At 49.5% G+C, this 25,658-nt stretch overlaps 2 protein-coding genes across 2 annotated transcripts in view; one reads left to right on the plus strand and one right to left on the minus strand.

The window, feature by feature from the left end:
- Nucleotides 1–16,516, plus strand: LOC119933635 (small cell adhesion glycoprotein). Its single transcript, XM_038753187.1, has 4 exons — nucleotides 1–49; nucleotides 8,860–8,933; nucleotides 12,197–12,280; nucleotides 16,140–16,516. The coding sequence occupies exons 2-4, from the start codon at nucleotides 8,906–8,908 to the stop codon at nucleotides 16,313–16,315; spliced, it is 288 nt and encodes a 95-aa protein (XP_038609115.1). The 5' UTR covers nucleotides 1–49; nucleotides 8,860–8,905; the 3' UTR covers nucleotides 16,316–16,516.
- Nucleotides 16,053–25,658, minus strand: part of DAZAP2 (DAZ associated protein 2) — a 24,826-nt gene continuing 15,220 nt past the window's right edge. Inside the window, exon 5 of the mRNA XM_038753186.1 lies at nucleotides 16,053–16,198. Within this exon, the coding sequence (XP_038609114.1) occupies nucleotides 16,195–16,198 (4 nt within the window). The 3' untranslated portion in view covers nucleotides 16,053–16,194. The remainder of the gene's footprint in view (nucleotides 16,199–25,658) is intronic.

Here is a 25,658-nt window from a genome sequence, read left to right on the forward strand (position 1 = left end):
GGCTGAAGAGGAGGAGAAGGGAGACGAGCTGATAGACCCCGGAGCAACGGTAATTAATAATAATAATAATAATAACAACATCTATTAAGCGCTTACTATGTGCAAAGCACTGTTCTAGGCGCTGGGGAGGTTACAGGGTCATCAGGTTGTCCCACGTGGGGCTCAGTCTTCATCCCCATTTTCCAGCTGAGGTCACTGAGGCCCAGAGAATAATAATAAAGATGGCATTTATGAAGCGCTTACTATGTGCAAAGCACTGTTCTAAGCGCTGGGGAGGTTACAGGGTCATCAGGTTGTCCCACGTGGGGCTCAGTCTTCATCCCCATTTTCCAGCTGAGGTCACTGAGGCCCAGAGAATAAGAATAATGATGGCATTTATGAAGCGCTTACTATGTGCAAAGCACTGTTCTAAGCGCTGGGGAGGTTACAAGGTGATCAGGTTGTCCCACGTGGGGCTCACTCTTCATCCCCATTTTCCAGCTGAGGTCACCGAGGCCCAGAGAAGTGAAGTGACTTGCCCAAAGTCATGCAGCTGACAATTGGTGGAGTCGGGATTTGAACCCATGACCTCTGACTGCAAATAATAATAATGATGATGGCATTTGTTAAGCGCTTACTATGTGCGAAGCACTGTTCTAAGCGCTGGGGAGGTTACATGGTCAGGTTGTCCCACGTGGGGTTTACAGTCTCAATCCCCATTTTAATAATAATAATAATGGCATTTGTTAAGCGCTTACTATTTGCGAAGCACTGTTCTAAGCACTGGGGAGGATGCAAGGTGATCAGGTTGTCCCACGTGGGGCTCACAGTCTTAATCCCCCTTTTACAGATGAGGTAACTGAGGCCCAGAGAAGTGAAGTGACTTGCCCAAAGTCACACAGCTGACAATTGGCAGAGTCGGGATTTGAACCCATGATCTCTGACTCCAAATAATAATAATGATGGCATTTATTAAGCGCTTACTATGTGCAGAGCACTGTTCTAAGCGCTGGGGAGGTTACAAGGTGATCAGGTTGTCCCACGTGGGGCCCAGTCTTCCTCCCCATTTTCCAACTGAGGTCACCGAGGCCCAGAGAAGTGAAGGGACTTGCCCAAAGTCACGCAGCGGACAATTGCCGGAGTCGGGATTTGAACCCATGACCTCTGACTCCAAAGCCCGGCCTCTTTCCACTGAGCCACGCAGGACAGGGGCCCAGCCTCACCGACTCTCCCATCTTCTTTCATTTAATCGTATTTATTGAGCGCCTACTGTGTGCAGAGCACTGGACTAAGCACTTGGAAAGTACAATTGAGAAGCAGTGTGGCTTAGTGGAAATAATAATAATAATGGCATTTATTAAGCGCTTACTATGTGCAAAGCACTGTTCTAAGCGCCGGGGAGGATACAAAGTGATCAGGTTGTCCCACGTGGGACTCGTAGTCATCCCCATTTTACCGATTAGGGAACGGAGGCACAGAAAAGTGAAGTGACTTGCCCAAAGCCGCCTAGCTGACAATCGGCGGAACCGGGATTTGAACCCATAACCTCTGACTCCCAAGGCCGGGCTCTTTCCACTAACCCCTCAATTTGTTCAGCGTTTACTGTGTGCTAAGCACTGAACTAAGATTGGGGTAGATACAACATAATCTTTCTGCCCCTTCCAATCAATCGCAGAGCCCGTTGTTGGGTAGGGACTGTCTTTGTTGCCGAATTGTACTTTCCAAGCGCTTAGTACAGTGCTCTGCACACAGTAAGCACTCAATACGATTGAATGAATAAATGAATGAATGAATCACCTCCTCCAGGAGGCCTTCCCAGACTGAGCCCCCTCCTTCCTCTCCCCCTCCTTCCCCTCTCCATCCCCCTGCCTTACCTCCTTCCCTTCCCCACAGCACCTGTATATATGTATATATGTTTGTACATATTTATTACTCTATTTATTTATTTTACTTGTACATATCCATTCTATTTATTTTATTTTGTTACTATGTTTTGTTTTGTTGTCTGTCTCCCCCTTCTAGACTGTGAGCCCACTGTTGGGTAGGGACCGTCTCTAGATGTTGCCAACTTGTACTTCCCAAGTGCTTAGTACAGTGCTCTGCACACAGTAATTGCTCAATAAATACGACTGAATGAATAAATGAATGAATGAAGTCGTAGAGCCCTTATTAAGTGCAGATCACTGTACTGAGCGCCTAGGAGAGCCCAAGACAGCAGAATTAGCAGCCCCCCCCCCCCCGCCCTTGTCTCTGTGGGTCTGTCTCTGCCCCTCGTGACTCTATTTTCATCTCTGACCATTTCTGTGGCTCTTTCTCTAATAATAATAATAATAACCGTGGAATTTGTTCAGAATGTACTATGTGCTAAGCACTACGAAGACTGGGATAAATTCAAAATCATCTCTCTGTCCCTCTTCCTGTCTTTTTGTCTCCATCTCCCTGTCCCTCCGAATGTCTCTGTAACTCTATCCCCTGTCTCTTTAATTCACTCTGTCTCAACCTACGATTGTCTGTCTCTCTCTGTCCCTCTGTGTCTCCATCTCTCTGTCTCTCCGAATGTCTCTGTAACTCTGTCCCCCGTCTCTGTAATTCCCTTCGTCTCTCTTTTTCAACCCACGAATGTCTGTCTCTCTCTGTCTCTCTGAATGTCTCTGTAACCCTATCCCCCGCCTCTGTAATTCCCTTCGTCTGTTTCAACCTACGAATGTCTGTCTCTCTCTGTCCCTGTGTGTCTCCATCTCTCTGTCTCTCCGAATGTCTCTGTAACTCTATCCCCCGTCTCTTTAATTCACTGTTTCAACCTACGAATGTCTGTCTCTCTCTGTCCCTGTGTGTCTCCATCTCTCTGTCTCTCCGAATGTCTCTGTAACTCTATCCCCCGTCTCTTTAATTCACTCTGTCTCAACCTACGAATGTCTGTCTCTCTTTGTCCCTGTGCGTCTCCATCTCTCTGTCTCTGTGAATATCTCTGTAACTCTATTCCCCATCTCTGTAATTCCCTCCGTCTCTGTTTCAACCTACGAATGTCGGTCTCTATCTCTGTGTGTCTCCATCTCTCTGTCTCTCTGAATGTCTCTGTAACTCTATCTCCCATCTTTGTAATTCCCTCCGTCTCTGTCTCAACCTACGAATGCCTGTCTCTCTCTGTCCCTGTGTGTCTCCATCTCTCTGTGTCCCTGAATGTCTCTGTAACTCTATCCCCCGTCTCTGTAATTCCCTTCGTCTCTCTGTTTCAACCTATGAATATCTGTCTCTCTCTGTCCCTGTGTGTCTCCATCTCTGTCTCTCTGAATGTCTCTGTAACTATCCCCCATCTCTGTAATTCCCTTCGTCTGTTTCAACCTACAAATGTCTGTGTGTCTCCATCTCTCTGTGTCTCTGAATGTCTCTGTAACTCTATCCCCCGTCTCTGTAATTCCCTTCGTCTCTGTTTCAACCTATGAATGTCTGTCTCTGTCCCTGTGTGTCTCCATCTCTCTGTGTCTCTGAATGTTGATTGAATGTCTCTGTAACTCTATCCCCCATCTCTGTAATTCCCTCCGTCTCTCTGTCTCAACCTACAAATGTCTCTCTCTGTCTCTGTGTGTCTCCATCTCTCTGAATGTCTCTGTAACTCTATCCCCACCTCTGTAATTCCCTCCGTCTCTGTCTCAACCTACGAATGTCTCTTTCTGTCCCTGTGTCTCCATCTCTGTCTCTCTGAATGTCTCTGTAACTCTTTCCCCCGTCTCTGTCTCAACCTACGAATATTTGTCTCCCTGTCCCTTTGTGTCTCCATCTCTCTGTCTCTCTGAATGTCTCTGTAACTCTGTAGAGAAGCAGCGTGGCTCAGTGGAACGAGCCCGGGCTTGGGAGCCAGAGGTCATGGGTTCTAATCCCGGCTCTGCCACTTGTCAGCTGGGTGACTTTGGGCAAGTCCCTTCACTTCTCTGGGCCTCAGTGACCTCATCTGTAAAATGGGGATGAAGACTGTGAGCCCCACGTGGGACAACCTGATGACCTTGGATCCCCCCCAGCGCTTAGAACAGTGCTTGGTACATAGTAAGCGGTGAATAAATGCCATCATTATTATTTATTTATCCCCCGTCTCTGTAATTCCCTCCGTCTCTCTGTTTCAACCTGCGAATGTCGGTCTCTCTCTGTCCCTGTGTGTCTCCATCTCTCTGTCTCTGTGAATGTCTCTGTAACTCTATTCCCTGTCTCTGTAATTCCCTCCGTCTCTGTTTCAACCTAGGAATGTCTGTCTCTCTCTGTCCCTGTGTGTCTCCATCTCTCTGTGTCTCTGAATGTCTCTGTAACTCTGTCCCCCGTCTCAGTAATTCCCTCCGTCTCTCTGTTTAAACCTGCGAATGTCGGTCTCTTTCTGTCCCTGTGTGTCTCCATCTTTCTGTGTCTCTGACTGTCTCTGTAACTCTGTCCCAAGTCTCTGTAATTCCCTCCGTCTCTCTGTCTCAACCTACGAATGTCTGTCTCTCTCTTTCCCTGTGTCTCCATGTCTCTGAATGTCTCTGTAACTCTGTCCCCCGTCTCTGTAATTCCCTCCGTCTCTCTGTCTCAACCTACGAATGTCTCTCTCTGTCCCTGTGTGTCTCCATCTCTCTGAATGTCTCTGTAACTCTGTCCCCCGTCTCTGTAATTCCCTCTATCTCTCTGTCTCAACCTACGAATGTCTGTCTCTCTCTGTCCCTGTGTGCCTCCATCTCTCTGTCTCTCTAACTCTGTCCCCCGTCTCTGTAATTCCCTCCATCTCTCTGTTTAAACCTGCGAATGTTGGTCTCTCTCTGTCCCTGGGTGTCTCCATCTCTCTGTGTCTCTGAATGTCTCTGTAACTCTGTCTCCCGTCTCTGTAATTTCCTCCATCTCTCTGTCTCAACCTACGAATGTCTGTCTCTCTCTTTCCCTGTGTGTCTCCATCTCTCTGAATGTCTCTGTAACGCTGACCCTGTCTCTGTAATTCCCTCCGTCTCTCTGTCTCAACCTACGAATGTCTCTCTCTCTCTGTCCCTCTGTGTCTCCATCTCTCCATCTCTCTGAATGTCTCTGTAACTCTGTCCCCCATCTCTGTAATTCCCTCCGTCTCTCTGTCTCAACCTACGAATGTCTGTCTCTCCCTGTCCCTGTGTGTCTCCATCTCTCTGTCCCTCCGGCTGTCTCTGTCCCTCGGTGTCAATCGATTCATTCATTCATTCAATTGTATTTATTGAGCGCTTACTGTGTGCAGAACACTGTACTAAGCGCTTGGGAAGTCCAAGTTGGCAACATCTAGAGACGGTCCCTACCCAACAGCGGACTCACAGTCTAGAAGGGGGGGACAGACAACAAAACAAAACATATTAACAAAATAAAATAAATAGAATAGTAAATATGTACAAGTAAAATAGAGTAATAAATCTGTACAAACATCTATACAGGTGCTGTGGGGAGGGGAAGGAGGTAAGGCGGGGGGGATGGGGAGGAGGGGGAGAGGAAGCACTTACTATGTGCAGAGCACTGTTCTAAGCACTGGGGGGGATACAAGGTGATCAAGTTGAGCCCATTGTTGGGTAGGGACCGTCTCTAGATGTTGCCAACTTGGACTTCCCAAGCGCTTAGTGCAGTGCTCTGCACACAGTAAGCGCTCAATAAATACAATTGAATGAATGAATGAGGTTGCCCCACGTGGGGCTCACAGTCTTCATCCCCATTTTCCAGATGAGGTCACCGAGGCTCCGAGAAGTGAAGTGACTTGCCCAAGGTCACACCGCAGACGTGTGACGGAGTCGGGATTCGACCCCGTGACCTTTGACCCCAAAGCCCGGGCTCTTTCCACTGAGCCACGCTGCTTCTCTGGTTCATTCATTCAATCGTATTTATTGAGCGCTTACTGTGTGCAGAGCACTGGACTGAGCGCTTGGGAACGTCCAAGTTGGCACCATTTAGAGACGGGCCCTACCCAACAGTGGGCTCAATCAGAGAAGTTGTTGCCAACTTGTACTTCCCAAGCGCTTAGTCCGGTGCTCTGCACACGGTAAGCGCTCAATAAATACGATTGGATGCAATCGGTGCGATTTACTGAGCGTTTCGTATGTGCTGAGCGCCGTCCCAGGCGGTGGGGAGAGTCCAAACGGGGAGAGTCGGCCGCCGGGTTCGTCGCCTGGGCCCTTCCAGCGGTGGCGGTGGCCAGTGGGTGCCCCTTGGGTGTCCCTGGGTGTGCCCCCTTGGGTGGGTAAACTGAGGGGCGGCTCCTCCCCGGGGTGAGTCAGGGCGGGCTCGGCCCTGGCCTGCGGGCCTCCCTGTCTCTGGCTCTCTCTCTCTGTCTCTCCTCGGCAGCCGGTCCGACCGGCTCGGGGTAAGGAGGGGAAAGGGGACGGAGGGGAGGAGGAAAGACAGACGGACAGAGGGGGCAACAACCCGGGGCAGGGGGGCGGCCGGAGGCCAAAAGCCAAGGGGGCACGGGGGGCGCCCAGGACGGGACGGGGCCGAGCAGTGCGGAGCGGGAGGAAAGAAGGGACCGGGAAGGAGGGGACGGGGGTTGGAAAGAAGGGACCGGGAAGAAGGGGAGGGGGGTGGAAAGGAGAAGGGACAGGGACGGAGGGGAGGGGGCTGGAAAGAAGGGACAGGGAAGGAGGGGAGGGGGGAGGAAAGAAGGGACAGGGAAGGAGGGGAGGGGGGAGGAAAGAAGGGACAGGGAAGGAGGGGAGGGGGGAGGAAAAAAGGGACCGGGAAGGAGGGGAGGGGGAGGAAAGAAGGGACCGGGAAGGAGGGGAGGGGGAGGAAAGAAGGGACCGGGAAGGAGGGGAGGGGGGGAGGAAAAAAGGGACCGGGAAGGTGGGGAGGGGGTTGGAAACAAGGGACTGGGAAGGAGGGGAGGGGGTGGGACAGAAGGGACTGGGAAGGAGGGGAGGGGGAGGAAAGAAGGTACCAGGAAGGAGGGGGGGAGGAAAAAAGGGACTGGGAAGGAGGGGAGGGGGTTGGAAAGAAGAGACTGGGAAGGAGGGGAGGGGGAGGAAAGAAGGGACTGGGAAGGAGGGGAGGGGGAGGAAAGAAGGTACCAGGAAGGAGGGGGGGGAGGAAAAAAGGGACTGGGAAGGAGCGGAGGGGGTTGGAAAGAAGGGACTGGGAAGGAGGGGAGGGGGTTGGAAAGAAGGAGCTGGGAAGGAGGGGAGGGGGAGGAAAGAAGGTACCAGGAAGGAGGGGGGGAGGAAAAAAGGGACTGGGGAGGGGGTAGGAAAGAAGGGACCGGGAAGGAGGGGAGTGGGGAGGAATAAAGGGACTGAGAAGGAGGGGAGGGGGTTGGAAAGAAGGGACTGGGAAGGAGGAGAGGTGGTTGGAAAGAAGGGGCTGGGAAGGAGGGGAGGGGGTTGGAAAGAAGAGACCAGGAAGGAGGGGAGTGGGGAGAAAAGAAGAGACCAGGAAGGAGGGGATCTGGGAGAAAAGAAGAGACCGGGAAGGAGGGGAGAGGTGGGAAAAGGAGGAGGCAGGGCTAGAGAATGGTCTCACCTGTCCCTAGGCCCTATCCCCCTTCTAGACCATGACTCCTTTGTTGGGTAGGGATTGTCTCTCTCTGTTGGTGAATTGTACTTCTCAAGCGCTTAGTCCTGTGCTCTGCACACAGGAAGCGCTCAATCAATTCGATTGAATGAATGATTGAATGACCAGTCGAGAAGGCAGAAGGAAGGGACGGGGGGCTTTCCTGGGTCCTTGGCCCCCGTCCCCTCCCTGCACCCCACCTGTCTCTCTCTCTCTCTCTCTCTCTCTCTCTCTCTCTCTCTCTCCCTCTCTCTCTCTCTCTCTCCCTCCCTTTCTCTTTCTGTTTCTCTTCCTTCCCCCGGTCCCTCCCTCTCCACCCCAAGGTGACCCCCTCAGCAAGCTTTCCATTTCCCTCAGGTCGTGCAGTCTCCTTCCCTTCCCGCTGGGAAGGCTGGGGTGGGAAAGCGGGTGGCGAGGGGGGACCCAGCCCCCATCGGCCCCTGTCTTGTCAGTGGGGAAGTGAGCGGAGAAAATATTTGCAGAGTTTTCCCTCAAGGAAAAGCCGTTCCAAAGGGCTGTGCCAGTGGCCTGGACATCATAAGGCAGCGGACCCTTGGATCCAAAAGAATTTGGGGTAAGGGGTCTACTGAAATTAGGCTAGAAAGCTAGTTAGGTTAGAAAGTAGCTGGGGGCTAAAAGGAGTGGAATCTCCAGCTGGATTGGGTTTGGCGGGGATTCATTCATTCATTCGTATTTATTGAGCACTTACTGTGTGCACAGCACTGTACTAAGCGCTTGGGAAGTCCAAGTCGGCAACATCTAGAGACGGTCCCTACCCAACAACGGGCTCACAGTCTAGAAGGGGGAGACGGACAACGAAACAAAACAAGTGGACAGGTGTCAATGCCATCAGAATAAATGGAATTTTAGCTATATGCGCATCATTCATAAAATAAATAGAATAGTAAATATGTTCAATGCCATCAGAATAAATGGAATTATAGCTATATACGCATCATTAATAAAATAAATAGAATAGTAAATATGTTCAATGCCATCAGAATAAATGGAATTATAGCTATATACGCATCATTAATAAAATAAATAGAATAGTAAATATGTGCAAGTAAAATAGAGTGATATTTAGATAATAATAGAGTATAGATAGTAAATTAATAGATGATGAATAATAGAGTAATAGGGGATATGGGGGTGGGATTGGAGTCGGTGTGTGTTTGGAGGTGCTCCCGGGGTTGGGGGGCCGGTGGGAATGAGGTGGCCAAAAGGAACTGAGGATCCCATTTGATCAATCAATCAACCCATGGTATTTATTGGGCGCTTACTGTGTGCAGAGAACTGTACTAAGCGCTTGGGAGAGCCAATATAACAATTCAGCACCGAGTTTGATCCCATTTCTCCCGGTTTCCACAGGCCTGGAATGTCTGAGGTGTAAACCCCCACTACCAAGGGCGCTGATATGGACCAAACCCCACCCCCGCCAGCAGGTAAGTGGGCCTCCTAGCATCCGTCTCTATATCAATTAATCAATCAATCAATCAATTGTATTTATTGAGCACTTACTGTGTGCACAGCACTGTACTAAGCGCTTGGGAAGTACAAGTTGGCAACATATAGAGACAGTCCCTACAGTTGCCAACTTGTCCTTCCAAAGCGCTTAGTAATAATAATAATAATAATAATGGTGGTATTTGTTAAGCGCTTACTATGTGCAAAGCACTGTTCTAAGCGCTGGGGGGGCTACAAGGTGATCAGGTTGTCCCACTTGGGGCTCACAGTCTTAATCCCCATTTTACAGATGAGGTAACTGAGGCACAGAGAAGTTAAGTGGCTTGCCCAAGGTCACACAGCTGACAAGTGGCAGAGTGGGATTCGAACCCATGACCTCTGACTCCCAAGCCCTCGCTCTTTCCACTGAGCCACACTGCTTCCCCAGTGCTCTGCACACAGTAAGCGCTCAATAAATACGATTGAATGAATGAATCCCCTGGATTTATTACTGGATTCACAGTAAATACTCTATTTTATCTGTACATATTTATTTTATTTTGTTACTATGTTTTGTTTTGTTCTCTGTCTCCCCCTTCTAGACTGTGAGCCCGCTGTTGGGTAGGTGCCGTCTCTAGATGTTGCCAACTTGGACTTCCCAAGCGCTTAGTCGTCATCATCATCATCATCAATCGTATTTATTGAGCGCTTACTATGTGCAGAGCACTATACTAAGCGCTTGGGAAGTGCAAATTGGCAACATATAGAGACAGTCCCTACCCAACAGTGGGCTCACAGTAGTCCAGTGCTCTGCACACAGTAAGCGCTCAATAAATACGATTGAATGAACGAATGAATGGAGCCGGCCCAGTTCCGGGGTGGTCAAGAGCCTTGAGCCATTGGCCAATCAATCAAAATATAGTGTTCACTGAGCACTTACTGTGCTGTGGCTCAGTGGAAAGAGCCCGGGCTTTGGAGTCAGAGGCCATGGGTTCAAATCCCACTCTGCCACTTGTCAGCTGTGTGACTTTGGGCAAGTCACTTAACTTTTCTGTGCCTCAGTACCCTCATCTGTAAAATGGGGACTAAGACTGTGAGCCCCATGTGGGACAACCTGATAACCTTGTATTTACTCCAGTGCTTAGAACAGTGCTTTGCACATAGTCCCTTCCCCACAGCACCTGTATATATGTATATATGTTTGTACATATCTGTTACTCTATTTATTTATTTATTTATTTTGCTTGTACATATCCTATTGATTTTATTTTGTCAGTATGTTTGGTTTTGTTCTCTGTCTCCCCCTTTTAGACTGTGAGCCCACTGTTGGGTAGGGACTGTCTCTATATGTTGCCAACTTGGACTTCCCAAGCGCTTAGTACAGTGCTCTGCACACAGTAAGCGCTCAATAAATACGATTGATGATGATGATGATGATGATAGTAGGTGCTTAACGAATACCATCATTATCCTCCCCCTTCTAGACTGTGGGCCCACTGTTGGGTAGGGACCGTCTCTATATGTTGCCAACTTGGACTTCCCAAGCGCTTAGTACAGTGCTCTGCACACAGTAAGCGCTCAATCAATACGATTGATTGATTGATTGTTTGCGCACTATACTAAGCGCTTGGGAGAGTACAGTATAACAGAGTTGGTAGACACATCACCTGTCTACAATGAGCTTCCAGTCCTGGATTGTCTACCACCTTCGCCCCTCACCCCAGGGGGAACTAGGGCACAGTCCAGTGCTCTGCACACAGTAAGCGCTCAATAAATATGATTGATTGATTGATAGACACCCCCTCACCCCCTGGGGGGCACGGTGGCCAGCTAAGAAGGACCTAGAGGGAGGGGCTCTGATGCCATTAGGACAAAAAGCTTCAGTGTCGCTCAGGACAGGCGGAAGAGGGTCTGGGTTCATGGGAGAGAGAGACAGGACAAGGTCTTACCACCCTCGAAGTGGACAGATACACAAGCCATTCACACATTCACTCATTCATCCATTCAATCGTATTTATTGAGCACTTACTGTGTGCAGAGCACTGTACTAAGCGCTTGGGAAGCACAAGTTGGCAACCTAGAGAGACTGTCCCTACCCAACAACGGGCTCACAGTCTAGAAGGGGGAGACAGACAACAAAACAAAACCCGTGGACAGGTGTCAAGTCGTCAGAATAACTAGAATTAAAGCTAGATGCACATCATTAACAAAATAAATAGAATAGTAAATAGGTGCAGGTAACAGAAACAGAGTAATAAATCTGTACAAACATATGTACAGGTGCTGTGGGGAGGGGAAGGAGGTAGGATGGGGGGATGGGGAGGAGGAGACACAATAAGCGCTCAATAAATACGATTGAATGAATGAATCAATCAATCGTATTTATTGAGCGCTTACTGTGTGCAGAGCACTGTACTAAGCACTTGGGAAGTACAAGTCGGCAACACATAGAGACAGTCCCTACCCAAGCTCACAGTCTGAAAGGGGGAGACAGAGAACAAAACCAAACATACTAACAAAATAAAATAAATAGAATAGATATGTACAAGTAAAATAAATAAATAAATAGAGTAATAAATATGTACAGACATATATACATATATATATATGTAATATCTTTCGTTTGAGGTATGAGCATGCTTTGTAAACGGATGCACAGCTCTTGTAGGTTTATGCAGTAAAGCCATAGCTTTTCCATAGACACATGCATCAAAGTCATCATCATCATCAGTCGTATTTATTGAGCGCTTACTGTGTGCAGAGCACTGTACTAAGCGCTTGGGAAGTCCAAGTTGGCAACATATAGAGACAGTCCCTACCCAACAGTGGGCTCACAGTCTAAAAGGGGGAGACAGAGAACGAAACCAAACATACTAACAGAATAAAATAAATAGAATAGATACGTACAAGTAAAATAAATAAATAGAGTAATAAATATGTACATACATATATACAGGTGCTTTGGGGAAGGGAAGGAGGTAAGATGGGGGGATGGAGAGGGGAAGAGGAAGGAAGGGGCCCAGTGTGGGAAGGCCTCCTGGAGGAGGTGAGCTCTCAGTAGGGCCTTGAAGGGAGGAAGAGAGCGAGCTTGGCGGATGGGCAGAGGGATTGGGGGCATTCCAGGCCCCGGGGGATGATGTGGGCTGGGGGACAGGCGAGAATGAGGCACGGAATGAATGAATGAATGAATGAATGAATGAATGAATGACAGGACCTTTGAGCCCCATTTTCTCCCCCGCCCGCCCCCGCCTCGCCCCTGCAGGAGGCATACTGCCCACCAGCCCGCTGGCCAAAGCGACGGACACCTTGTCTGGGGATGACACCGCCAACACAGCGGTCATCGCAGGTACACAACCCATGGCCTTCCCCCCGACCCTGCCCCGAGGGTCGTCCCTGCCCACGGAGAGGGGCGAGGGGAGAGTGGCCCGCCCCCAGGCAAATGGCCAGGGTCCCACAGGGCTCTTTTTGGGTGGGATCATCATCATCAATCGTACTTATTGAGCGCTTACTGTGTGCAGAGCACTGTACTAAGCGCTTGGGAAGTACAAATTGGCAACATATAGAGACGGTCCCTACCCAACAGTGGGCTCACAGTCTAAAAGGGGCTCACGGGGCGACTTGAGGATGTGGAGTGGGCTTGAACAGTTCAGGGGCCCACAGGACTCCTTCGGGGTGGGATGGGGCGACTTGGGGATGTGGAGTGGGCTTGAACAGTTCAGGGGAGGGGGTGACCCCACCCTCCAGACCTGCCCCAGGCCCAAAAGATCCGATTGAGTGGGGTTGTAGCGGGGGGATGGTGAGGGCTGGGGAGTAACCCCATCTTTTCCAGGGGGAGAAATGCCAAGATGCAAGGCCTTAATTCCCTTTTCTGGCTGCTCTTCCCCACTCTTTCGGACAGCAGGCCCCAAGGAAACCAGACCCCGGGGGGAGGGGATGGGATTAATAGAAACAGGACTGCAGGGTGATTAGAAATTAGACAGCAGGCTTTAATAGAAACCAGGCTGCCGGATAAGTGATGGCATTTATTAAGGGCTTACTATGTGCAAAGCACTGTTCGAAGCGCTGGGGAGGTTGCAAGGTGATCAGGTTGTCCCACGGGGGGCTCACAGTCTTCATCCCCATTTGATAGATGAGGGAACTGAGATTAGATTAGATGGTATTTTGTGAAGCGCTTACTATGTGCAAAGCACTGTTCTAAGCGCTGGAGAGGTTACAAGGTGATCAGGTTGTCCCACGGGGGGGCTCACAGTCTTCATCCCCATTTTACAGATGAGGGAACTGAGATTAGATTAGATGGTATTTTGTTAAGCGCTTACTATGTGCAAAGCACTGTTTTAAGCACTGGGGAGGTTACAAGGTGATCAGGTTGTCCCACGGGGGGCTCACAGTCTTCATCCCCATTTTACAGATGAGGGAACTGAGATTAGATTAGATGGTATTTTGTTAAGCGCTTACTATGTGCAAAGCACTGTTTTAAGCACTGGGGAGGTTACAAGGTGATCAGGTTGTCCCATGGGGGGCTCACAATCTTCATCCCCATTTTATAGATGAGGGAACTGAAATTAGATTAGATGGTATTTTATTAAGCGCTTACAATGTGCAAAGCACTGTTCTAAGCACTGGGGAGGTTACAAGGTGATCAGGTTGTCCCATGGGGGGGGCTCACAGTTTTAATCCCCATTTACAGATGAGGTAACTGAAGCTCAGAGAAGTGAAGGGACTTGCCCAAAGTCACCCAGCTGACAGTTGGCGGAGCCGGGATTTGAACCCATGACCTCTGACTCCAAAGCCCGGGCTCTTTCCACTGAGCCCCGCTGCTTCTCCCAGGCAGTGAGCTGAAAGGAAATCAGGCAGCAAACTGATTAGAAATTAGATAGTGGGCCTAAAGGAAAGGGGGCTCTCTCTTGCCCCCTTCTAGACTGTGAGCCCACTGATGGGTAGGGACCGTCTCTATATGTTGCCAACTTGGACTTCCCAAGCGCTTAGTACAGTGCTCTGCACACAGGAAGCGCTCAATAAATACGATTGATTGATTGATTGATTGTCCCTCCCCTCCTCTCCATGTCTTGGTTCCCTGGGATTGTGGGGAGGCAGATGGGACAGGGACTGTACCTAACCCTATTCACTTGGATCTACCCTAGTGCTTAGAATAATAATAACAATAATAATAATAATAATAATGGCATTTATTAAGCGCTTACTATGTGCAAAGCACTGTTCTAAGCACAGGGGAGGTTACAAGGTGATCAGGTTGTCCCACGTGGGGCTCTCACAGTCTTAATCCCCATTTTGCAGATGAGGTCACTGAGGCCCAGAGAAGTGAAGTGACTTGCCCAAAGTCGCACAGCTGACAGTTGGCGGAGCCGGGATTTGAACCCATGACCTCTGACTCCAGAGCTCGTGCTCTTTCCACTGAGCCACGCTGCTTCTCACAGAACAGTGTTTTACACATAGAAAGCGCTTAACAAATATCATGGAAAAAAAAGAGAAAGGGGGGAAAGGGAGTCAAGTTAGAGAAGCAGTATGGTTTAGTGGAAAGAGCACTGGGAGGCAGAGGTCCTGGGTTCCCATCCTGGCTCTGCCACATTCGTTCATTCATTCATTCAATCGTATTTATTGAACGCTTACTGTGTGCAGAGCACTGGACTAAGCGCCTGGGAAGTCCAAGTTGGCAACATATAGAGACGGTCCCTACCCAACAGAGGGCTCACAGTCTAGAAGGGGGAGATAGAGAACAAAACAAGACATATTAGCAAGCTAAAATAAATAGAATAAATATGTACAAATAAAATAGAGTAATTCATTCATTCAATCGTATTTATTGAGCGCTTACTGTGTGCCGAGCACTGGACTAAGCGCCTGGGAAGTACAAGTTGGCAACATATAGAGACGGTCCCTAGCCAACAATGGGCTCACAGTCTAGAAGGGGGAGACAGAGAACAAAACAAGACAATATATTAACAAACTAAAATAAATAGAATAAATATGTACAAATAAAATAAATGAATGGAGTAATTCATTCATTCAATCGTATTTATTGAGTGCTTACTGTGTGCAGAGCACTGGACTAAGTGCTTGGGAAGCCCAAGTTGGCAACCTATAGAGATGGTCCCTACCCAACAGTGGTCTCACAGTCTAGAAGGGGGAGACAGAGAACAAAACAAGACATATTAACCAACTAAAATAAATAGAATAAATATGTACAAATAAAATAAATAAATAGAGTAATTCATTCATTCATTCAATCATATTTATTGAGCGCTTACTATGTGCAGAGCACTGGACTAAGCGCTTGGGAAGTACAAATTGGCAACATATAGAGACAGTCCCTACCCAACAGTGGGCTCACAGTCTCCCCCTTTTAGACTGTGAGCCCACTGTTGGGTAGGGACTGTCTCTATGTGTTGCCAATCTGTACTTCCCAAGCGCTTAGTACAGTGCTCTGCACATAGTAAGCGCTCAATAAATACGATTGATTGATTGATTGATAGAAGGGGGAGACAGAGAACAAAACAAGACATATTAACCAACTAAAATAAATAGAATAAATATGTACAAATAAAATAAATAGAGTAATAAATACGTACAAACATATATATATATATATATATATATATATATATATACGGGTGCTGTGGGGAGGGGAAGGAGGTAAGGCGGAGGGGATGGGGAGGGGGAGAGGAAGGAGGGGGCTCAGTCTGGGAAGGCCTCCTGTCCACGTGCCTGCTGTGTGACCTTGGGCAAGTCACTTAACTTCTCTGAGCCTCAGTTACCTCATCTGTAAAATGGGGATTAAGACAGAGATCGGGACTATGCCCAATCCGATTACAGCGTGGCTCAGTGGAAAGAGCACAGGCTTTGGAGTCAGAGGTCACGGGTTCAACTCCCGGCTCCGCCCATTGTCAGCTGGGTGACTTTGGGCAAGTCACTTGGCTTCTCTGTGCCTCCATTCCCTCATCGGTAAAATGGGGATGACTATGAGTCCCACGTGGGACAACCTGATCACCTTGTATCCTCCCCGGCGCTTAGAACAGTGCTTTGCACATAGTAAGCACTTAATAAATGTCATTATTATTATCTACTCCAGCGCTTGGCACATATTAAGCCCCTAAGAAATAGCACCATTATTATCAGAGGGCGGGGGGCCCTTGGTCCGTGAAGGGGGCTGGCTAGCAGGGTCAGAGGCCTCGCGCTCTCCTTTCCAGTGGTCATCACCGTGGTGTTCGTCACCATGGTCTCGGCGCTCGCGGTGATCGTCATCTACCTGTACAAGAACAAGGGGACGTACGTCACCTACGAGGCCCCCGAGGACGGTCCCGCCGCCTCCGTGCAGGTGGAGAGCAGCGGCCCCAGGCCGGGGAAAGAAGAGTATTTCATCTGACCTCCCGGCCGCGCCGGATTGGACCGGGGACCGTAGAGGGGTCGGCCACGGACCCCCGAAACAGAGTACCGGCCTCGGGTCGGGGGGCCAGCTGGAGACCTGAGACATTTGGGGAGGGGCGTCACGGTCTTCGGAAGACGGAAGCGCATTTGGGGACCACTCCCCCTTTTAGACTCCCCCTTTTAGACTGTGAGCCCACTGTTGGGTAGGGCCTGTCTCTGTGTGTTGCCAATTTGTACTTCCCAAGCGCTTAGTACAGTGCCCTGCACATAGTAAGCGCTCAATAAATACGATTGATTGATTGATTGATTTGGGGACCACTCCACCGCTACCCGGTGCCATCGCCCCCGACCCCTCCAAACCCCCGTGGCCCAGTGACCCGTTATCGCCGGGACTTCCCCTGCCTCCTGGCAGGAGGAGAAAGTCCAAGCCCAATTTATTTTATTTTGTTAGTATGTTTGGTTTTGTTCTCTGCCTCCCCCTTTTAGACTGGGATCCCGCTGTTGGGTAGGGACTGTCTCTAGATGTTGCCAATTCGGACTTCCCAAGCGCTTAGTACAGTGCTCTGCACACAGTAAGCGCTCAATAAATACGATTGATGATGATGAAGCCCCATGGGGGGTGGAGACTGCTTTTAAACCCAGTGCTCGGTCCAGAGGCGTAGCACTTAGAGAAGTGCCCAACAAACACCCTAAGCAACCCCATCCACGTTCGGTTATTAAATGGCTCCGTCTTCCCTAAGTTGGACCCTTTTTTCCCGTTTCCTCCTGCTTTCAAAGATTTTTTTTTTTTTTTACGTTCCACATTTTCGGATTTTCCTCGGTTTCTCCACGCTCGTGACTTGAGGCCGGGGAAACCGAATGAGGGCATGGTGCTCTAATGAGGTTCCGGCCGTCAGCAACCCGGAGACCCCAAACTTTTTGCGCGTTCTACTCTGGGTAATATACATCTCGGGACCCCCGCGTTGGCTTTCTCGGTAACGGGCCCGCCCTGCTGATGCTCGGAGTCCACCGGGGCCTCCGGCTCCTTTTCGGCTGGGCTGCATCTCGCCCGTCTCCCCCGCCGTTTTGGTGTTGGATTTTCCAGTGCTTTGCACATAGTAAGCGCTTACTAAACACCCTCATCATCATTATTATCATTTTCCTTCCCTCCTGGAGAAGCAGGGTCGCTTTTCTGACTCTTCTTGAACGCGTGCCCGCTGTTGGCACCATTTTTCCCCGGGATTAAATGCTCTAATGAAAGCGACGCCCGGGTCGCCAGGCTGAAGATCCAATCAGTCGCTCAATTAATGGTGTTTATTGAGCACTTAATATGAGCGGAACACTGTACTAAGAGAGTGGGTCCACGAACACGTTCAGTGGAAGGAGGTGGAGAGAGCTCAGCCAAGCCTCTGGTTCTCGAGCGTCTAATACAGCACCCTACCCACTGTAAGCCCTCATCAAAGAGGAGCGTAATGGCCTAACGGAAAGAGCCTAGGCTTGAGAGCCAGAAGGCCCTGAGTTCGAATTCCGGCTCCACCACTTGTCAGCTGTGTGACCTGGGGCAAGTCACTTCGCTTCTCTGTGCCTCAGTTCCCTCATCTGTAAAATGAGGATTAAGACTGTGAGCCCCGAGTGGGGCAACTTGATTAGCCTGTATTTACGCCAGTGCTTTAGAAAAGTGCTTGGCACAGAGTGAGCACTTAACAAATATTATTATTAGTATTATCATGGTATTAAGCACTTACTTAACAAATATTATCATTATTATTATAAGCGCTTGACAAATATTGTCATTATTATTATGGTATTAAGTGCTTACTTAACAAATATTATCATTATTATTATGGTATTAAGCGCTTACTTAACAAATATTATTATGGTATTAAGCGCTTACTCTGTGCCAAGCACTGTTCCCCCTTTTAGACTGTGAGCCCACTGTTGGGTAGGGACTGTATATGTTGCCAATTTGTACTTCCCAAGCGCTTAGTACAGTGCTCTGCACATAGTAAGCGCTCAATAAATACGATTGATGATGATGTTCTAAGCGCTGGGGTAAATACAGGGTAATCAGATTGCCCCACTTGGGACTCACAGTCTCAATCCCCATTTTACAGATGAGGTCCCAGGCCCAGAGAAGTGAAGCGGCTTGCCCAAAGTCACCCAGCTGATAAGTGGTTGCCGACTTGTCCTTCCCAAGCGCTTAGTACAGTGCTCTGCACACAGTAAGCGCTCAATAAATACGATTGAATGAATGATGGAGTCAGGATTAGAACCCACGACCTCTGACTCCCAAGCCCGGGCGCTTTCCACGAAGCCACGCTGCTTCTCAATTATTATTTCTCTGGAGCTCAAATTACCTCTAATTATAATAATAATGGCATTTATTAAGCGCTTACTATGTGCAAAGCACTGTTCTAAGCGCTGGGGAGGTTACAAGGTGATCAGTTGTCCCACAGTCTTAATCCCCATTTGACAGATGAGGGAACTGAGGCCCAGAGAAGTGAAGTGACTTGCCCTAAGTCACCCAGCTGACAATTGGCGGAGCCGGGATTTGAACCCATGCACTTACTGCCCTGATGTCACCAATGCCTCAAGGAAACAGGGGAAGAGACACAGCCTCCTGGGAGACAGGTCCTGGGTTCTAATTCCGCCTCTGCCACTTGCTTGCTAGGTGAACTTGGGCAAGTCACTTAATTTTCCTGTGCCTGTTTCCTCAGCTGTGAAATGGAGTTTCACTTTTCCATTCTTCCTCTTAGACTGGGAGCCCCTTCTAATAATAATAATAATAATGGCATTTATTAAGCACTTACTATGGGCAACACACTGTTCTAAGCGCTGGGGAGGTTACAAGGTGATCAGGCTGTCCCCCGGGGGGGGCTCACGGTCTTCATCCCCATTTTCCAGATGAGGTAACTGAGGCCCAGGGAAGTGAAGTGACTTGCCCAAAGTCACCCAGCTGACAAGTGGGATTTGAACCCATGACTTCTGACTCCAAAGCCCAGGCTCTTTCCACTGAGCCATGACTGTGAGCCCACTGTTGGGTAGGGACTGTCTCTATATGTTGCCAATTTGTACTTCCCAAGCGCTTAGTCCAGTGCTCTGCACATAGTAAGCGCTCAATAAATATGATTGATGATGATGATGATGATGACTCTGTCCCACCTAGTTAACGTGTATTCATCCCAGTGTATAGAAAAATATTTGACACATAGTAAGTGCTTAATAAATACCATCCAAGTAAGCGCTTAATAAATACCATTCAAAAAAAAATAAGGAACTAGGCCTGAGTCTGAGGCCAAGAAGGGTGGGCTGGAGAGCTGGGGGAAGTCAGTGGTATTTATTTTTAGAAAAGCAGCGTGGTGTAGCAGATAGCGCAAGGACCTGGGAATGAGAAGGTCATGGGTTCTAATCCCCGCTCTACCGCTTGCCTGCTGGGTGACCTTGGGCAAGTCGCTTCTACTTCCCAAGCGCTTAGTACAGTGCTCTGCACACAGTGAGCGCTCAATCAATGCGCTTGAATGAATGAACTTCGCCGTGCCTCAGTTACCTCATCTGTAAAATGGGGATTGAACGGTGAGCCCCACGTGGGACAGGGATCCAACCCGATCTGCTTGTATGCATAGTAGAGTGCCTGGTGTATAGTAGAGCACTTAAGAAATACCATAATTATTATTAGTAGTATTGAGCGCTTACTGTGCCCAGGGCACTGTACTAAGTGCTTGGGAGAGTACAGTGGAAAGAGCCCGGGCTTTGGAGTCAGAGTCATGGGTTCTAATCCCACCAATGCCACTTATCAGCTGCGTGACTTTGAGCAACTCACTTAACTTCTCTGTGCCTCAGTTACCTCATCTGTAAAATGGGGATTAAAACTGTGAGCCCCCCGGGGGACAACCTGATCACCTTGTAACCACCCCAGTGCTTAGAACAGTGCTTTGCACATAGTAAGCGCTTAATAAATGCTATTATTATTATTATTATTACAGTAAGATGGCGTTCCCTGCCCATAACAAGTTGACAGTCTAGAGGGGGAGGCAGACATTAACGGGAATAAATAATGGATATAAACATAAGCACTGTGAGACTGAGGAAGGAGGGAATACTGTGAGCCCGCTGTTGGGTAGGGACCGTCTCTATATGTTGCCAACTTGGACTTCCCAAGCGCTTAGTACAGTGCTCTGCACACAGTAAGTGCTCAATAAATACGATTGATTGATTAGGGTGGCCTCCCTGATCCCTCAATCTCCCACTGACCCCCTCCAAGAGGCCTTCCCTGACTAAACCCTCTCCTCTTAATTAATAATGACAGCATTTGTTAAGCGCTTACTATAATAATAGCATTTATTAAGTGCTTACTATGTGCAAAGCACTGTTCTAAGCGCTGGGGAGGTTACAAGGTGAACAGGTTGTCCCACGTGGGGCTCCCAGTCCTAATCCCCATTTTACAGATGAGGGAACTGAGGCCCAGAGAAGTGAAGCGACTTGCCCAAATTCACCCAGCTGACAGGTGGCGGAGCCAGGATTAGAACCTTTGACCTCTGACTCCAAAGCCCGGGCTCTTTCCACTGAACTATGCTGCTTCTCTATGTTGCTTCTCTATGTACTATGTGCTAAGCGCTCGGGTGGGATACAAGGTAATCAGGTTGTCCCACATGGGGCTCTCACAGTCTTCATCCCCATTTTCTAGATGAGGTCACTGAGGCCCAGAGAAGTGAAGCGACTTGCCCAAAATCACACAGCTGACAAGTGGCGGAGCCGGGATTTGAACCCATGACTTCTGACTCCCAAGCCCGGGCTCTTTCCACTGAGCCACACTGCTTCTCTATGGTGCTTCTCTATGTACTATGTGCTAAGCGCTGGCTGGGGGGATACAAGGTAATCAGGTTGTCCCCCATGGGGCTCTCACAGTCTTAATCCCCATTTTACAGATGAGGTCACTGAGGCCCAGAGAAGTGAAGCGACTTGCCCGAAGTCACCCAGCTGACAAGTGACGGAGCTGGGATTAGAACCCATGACCTCTGACTCCCAAGCCCGGGCTCTTTCCACTGAGCCATGCTGCTTCTCTATTTTTTTTTTTTAATAATATTTATTAAACGCTTACTATGTGCAAAGCACTGTTCTAAGTGCTGGGGGCGCTGGGGAGGTTACAAGGTGGTCAGGTTGTCCCACGTGGGGCTCACAGTCTTCATTCCCATTTTACAGATGAGGTAACTGAGGCCCAGAGAAGTGAAGTGACTTGCCCAAAGTCACACAGCTGACAAGTGGTGGAGCCGGGATTTGAACCCATGACCTCTGACTCCAAAGCCCGGGCTCTTTTCCACTGAGCCACGCTGCTTCTCATGCTGCTTCTCTATGTTGCTTCTCTATGTACTATGTGCTAAGCGCTGGGGAGGTTACAAGGTGATCGGGTTGTCCCACGGGGGGCTCACAGTCTTCATCCCCATTTTACAGATGAGGGAACTGAGGCCCAGAGAAGTGAAGCGACTTGCCCAAAGTCACCCAGCTGACAAGTGGCGGAGCCGGAATTAGAACCCATGACCTCTGACTCCTGAGCCCGGGCTCTTTCCACTGAGCCACGCTGCTTCTCTACGTACTATGTGCTAAGCGCTGGCGGGGGGGATACAAGGAAATCAGGTTGTCCCCCATGGGGCGCTCACAGTCTTAATCCCCATTTTCTAGATGAGGCCACTGAGGCCCAGAGAAGTGAAGCGACTTGCCCAAAGTCACCCAGCTGACAAGTGGCGGAGCCGGAATTAGAACCCATGACCTCTGACTCCTGAGCCCGGGCTCTTTCCACTGAGCCACGCTGCTTCTCTACGTACTATGTGCTAAGCGCTGGCGGGGGGGATACAAGGAAATCAGGTTGTCCCCCATGGGGCGCTCACAGTCTTAATCCCCATTTTCTAGATGAGGCCACTGAGGCCCAGAGAAGTGAAGCGACTTGCCCAAAGTCACCCAGCTGACAAGTGGCGGAGCCGGGATTCGAACCCATGACCTCCGACTCCCAAGCCTAGGCTCTTTCCACTGAGCCACGCTGCTTCTCCTCTTCCCCCACTGCCTGCTGTGTCACCCCGACTTGCCCCCTTTATTGATCGCCCCTCCCAGCCCCACGCCACTTGGGTCCAGATCCGTCATTTATTGATTTCTATCCCAGCTTGTCTTCCCCTCTAGACTGTTAAGCTCATTGTGGGGCGGGAACCTGTTGATTCCATCGTCCTCTCCCGAGCGCTCAGTACAGTGCTCCGCACGCATTAAGCGCTCGATAAATGCAAATGGTATTTGTATGAATAAATGGTGAGGATTGATTGCCGACTTGTACTTCCCAAGCGCTTAGTCCAGTGCTCTGCACACAGTAAGCGCTCAATAAGTACGATTGATTGATTGATTTTCCCTGACCCATTCGGGAGGAGAAGCCCTGTGTGTCCTCTCCCTGGGCTCCCCGGGCTCTGAGGTGTCGGCAAAGGCCCTTTCCCTTTTTGATCGCTTTTTGGCGAAGCGGTGTGACTTAATGGATCGGGCCTGAACCCGAGAGTTGGAAGGACCTGGGTTCTAATTCTGACTCTTCTAGACTGTGAGCCCACTGTTGGGTCTCTATATGTTGCCAACTTGTACTTCCCAAGCGCTTAGTCCAGTGCTCTGCACACAGTAAGCGCTCAATAAGTACGATTGATTGATTGATTGTCCCTGACCCATTCGGGAGGAGAAGCCCTGTGTGTCCTCTCCCTGGGCTCCCCGGGCTCTGAGGTGTCGGCAAAGGCCCTTTCCCTTTTTGATCGCTTTTTGGCGAAGCGGTGTGACTTAATGGATCGGGCCCGAACCCGAGAGTTGGAAGGACCTGGGTTCTAATTCTGACTCTTCTAGACTGTGAGCCCACTGTTGGGTCTCTATATGTTGCCAACTTGTACTTCCCAAGCGCTTAGTCCAGTGCTCTGCACACAGTAAGCGCTCAATAAATACGATTGATTGATTGATTGATTGTCCCTGACCCGTTCGGGAGGAGAAGCCCTGTGTGTCCGCTCCCTGGGCTCCCCGGGCTCTGAGGTGTCGGCAAAGGCCCGTTCCCTTTTTGATAGCTTTTTGGCGAAGCAGTGTGACTTAATGGATCGGGCCCGAACCCGAGAGTTGGAAAGACCTGGGTTCTAATTCTGACTCTTCTAGACTATGAGCCCACTGTTGGGTAGGAACTGTCTCTATATGTTGCCAACTTGTACTTCCCAAGCGCTTAGTCCAGTGCTCTGCACAAAGTAAGCGCTCAATAAATACAATTGATTGATTGATTGACTGACTCCGCGTGTCAGCTGAGTGGACTTGGGCAAGCCACTTCCTTCCTCTCCCCCTCGTCCCCCTCTCCATCCCCCCCATCTTACCTCCTTCCCTTCCCCACAGCACCTGTATATATGGATATATGTCTGTACAGATTTATTACTCTATTATTTATTTTACTTGTACATATCTATTCTATTGATTTTATTTTGTTAGTATGTTTGGTTTTGTTCTCTGTCTCCCCCTTTTAGACTGTGAGCCCACTGTTGGGTAGGGACTGTCTCTAGATGTTGCCAACTTGGACTTCCCAAGCGCTTAGTCCAGTGCTCTGCACACAGTAGGCGCTCAATCAATACGGTTGATTGATTCTCTGTGCCTCAGTTACCTCATCTGTAAAAATGGGGATGAAGATTGTAAGCCTCAAGTGGGCCAGGGACTGTGTCCAACCTGATTAGCTTGTATCTACCCCAGCACTTAGAACAGTGCTTGGCACTTAGTAAGTGCTTAAATACCGTAATCGTAATAATTAGTAACAACTCCCACCCGCCCTCTCCAGCCTCCTTCCCAGTTTAGCTCCCGTCACCAGGCCAGGAAAGTGGGAGACTGCCCGATGGACGGAAGGCGAGTGATGGAAGATAATAATAATAATAATAATGGCGTTTATTAAGCACTTACTATGTGCAAAGCACTGTTCTAAGTGCTGGGTAGGCTACAGAATGATGACAGTGGCATTTATTAAGCGCTTACTATGTGCAAAGCACTGTTCTAAGCGCTGGGGAGGTTACAAGGCAATCATGTTGTCCCACACGGGGCTCAGTCTTCATCCCCATTTTCCAGATGATGATGATGGCATTTATTAAGCGCTTACTATGTGCAAAGCACTGTTCTGAGCGCTGGGGAGGTTACAAGGCGATCACGTTGTCCCACAAGGGCCTCAGTCTCCACCCCCATTTTCCAGATGAGGTCACTGAGGCCCAGAGAAGTGAAGTGACTTGCCTGAAGTCACCCAGCTGACAATTGGCGGAGCCGGGATTTGAACCCATGACCCGTGACTCCAAAGCCCGGGCTCTTTCCATTGACCCATGCTGCTTCTCTAAGATGGTAACAGACCGGATCAGAGATCCTGGCTGCCGGAGGCTTAGTGCAGTGCCTGGCACGTAGTAAGCGCTTAGCCCCCTCCTTCCCCTCCCCATAGCACCTGTATATATGTATATATGTTTGTATGGATTTATTACTCTTTATACATATTTATTGTATTTTATTTTGTTAATATGTTTTGTTTTGTCATCCGTCTCCCCCTTCTAGACTGTGATCCCGCCGTTGGGTAGGGACCGTCTCTAGATGTTCCCGACTCGGACTCCCCAAGCGCTTAGTCCAGTGCTCTGCCCACAGTAAGCGCCCAGTAAACACGACAGTGAATGAATGACAATTACGCTTATGAACAATCAACAGTGCCGCATCATTCAAATCTTCAAAATAGTCTTTATTCTACATTTTTAGTATAAAAAAATCCACAAGTTAAGTGCACCACAGTGAAGAGAGAGAAAGAGAGAGAGAGACATACGATGCTGGATTTCCCCTAGCAGTATTGTACGGTCAAACACCACATATACAGAACGTACTGAAATTCGGATGAACTGAAACCTAACACGGAAGATGCCGTCGCCGGGTCCGACCGCGTCGGCCAAAATTTTTGAGACCCCCCGAGAGAGGGAGAGGGGTGGTGGGGAGTCCCTGAAATACGTATGTCGACCCCGGATCGGGGGCATTTCGAGGGAATCCCGCCCCGCGGCCCGGACCGGTCGCCCTCGGGCTCTGCCCCCGATCCCTCCCGCTTTTTAATCCTTCGGTTTCCAGGCTCGGTGGGGGCCGTTGGCCCGGCTGCTCGTTGGCCACCAAAGCTAAGCTGAGGGCGTCCTGGGGGCGGAAGGAGCAGGGGCTATTTGGGGGTCGGGGGGGGGGAGAAGGGATGTCTCTACCCCGGGCGAAGCGCGGGAGGATGACCAACAAATGTGGATTTTGGCGGGATCTAGTCCGGGGAACGGGAGGGGATGCTCTCGGGGGGCGTTCGGAGACTCTGAGGTGGCACGGTGGGGGGGGGG

Source organism: Tachyglossus aculeatus, chromosome 10, assembly GCF_015852505.1.
Source record: "Tachyglossus aculeatus isolate mTacAcu1 chromosome 10, mTacAcu1.pri, whole genome shotgun sequence".
NCBI lineage: Eukaryota > Metazoa > Chordata > Mammalia > Monotremata > Tachyglossidae > Tachyglossus > Tachyglossus aculeatus.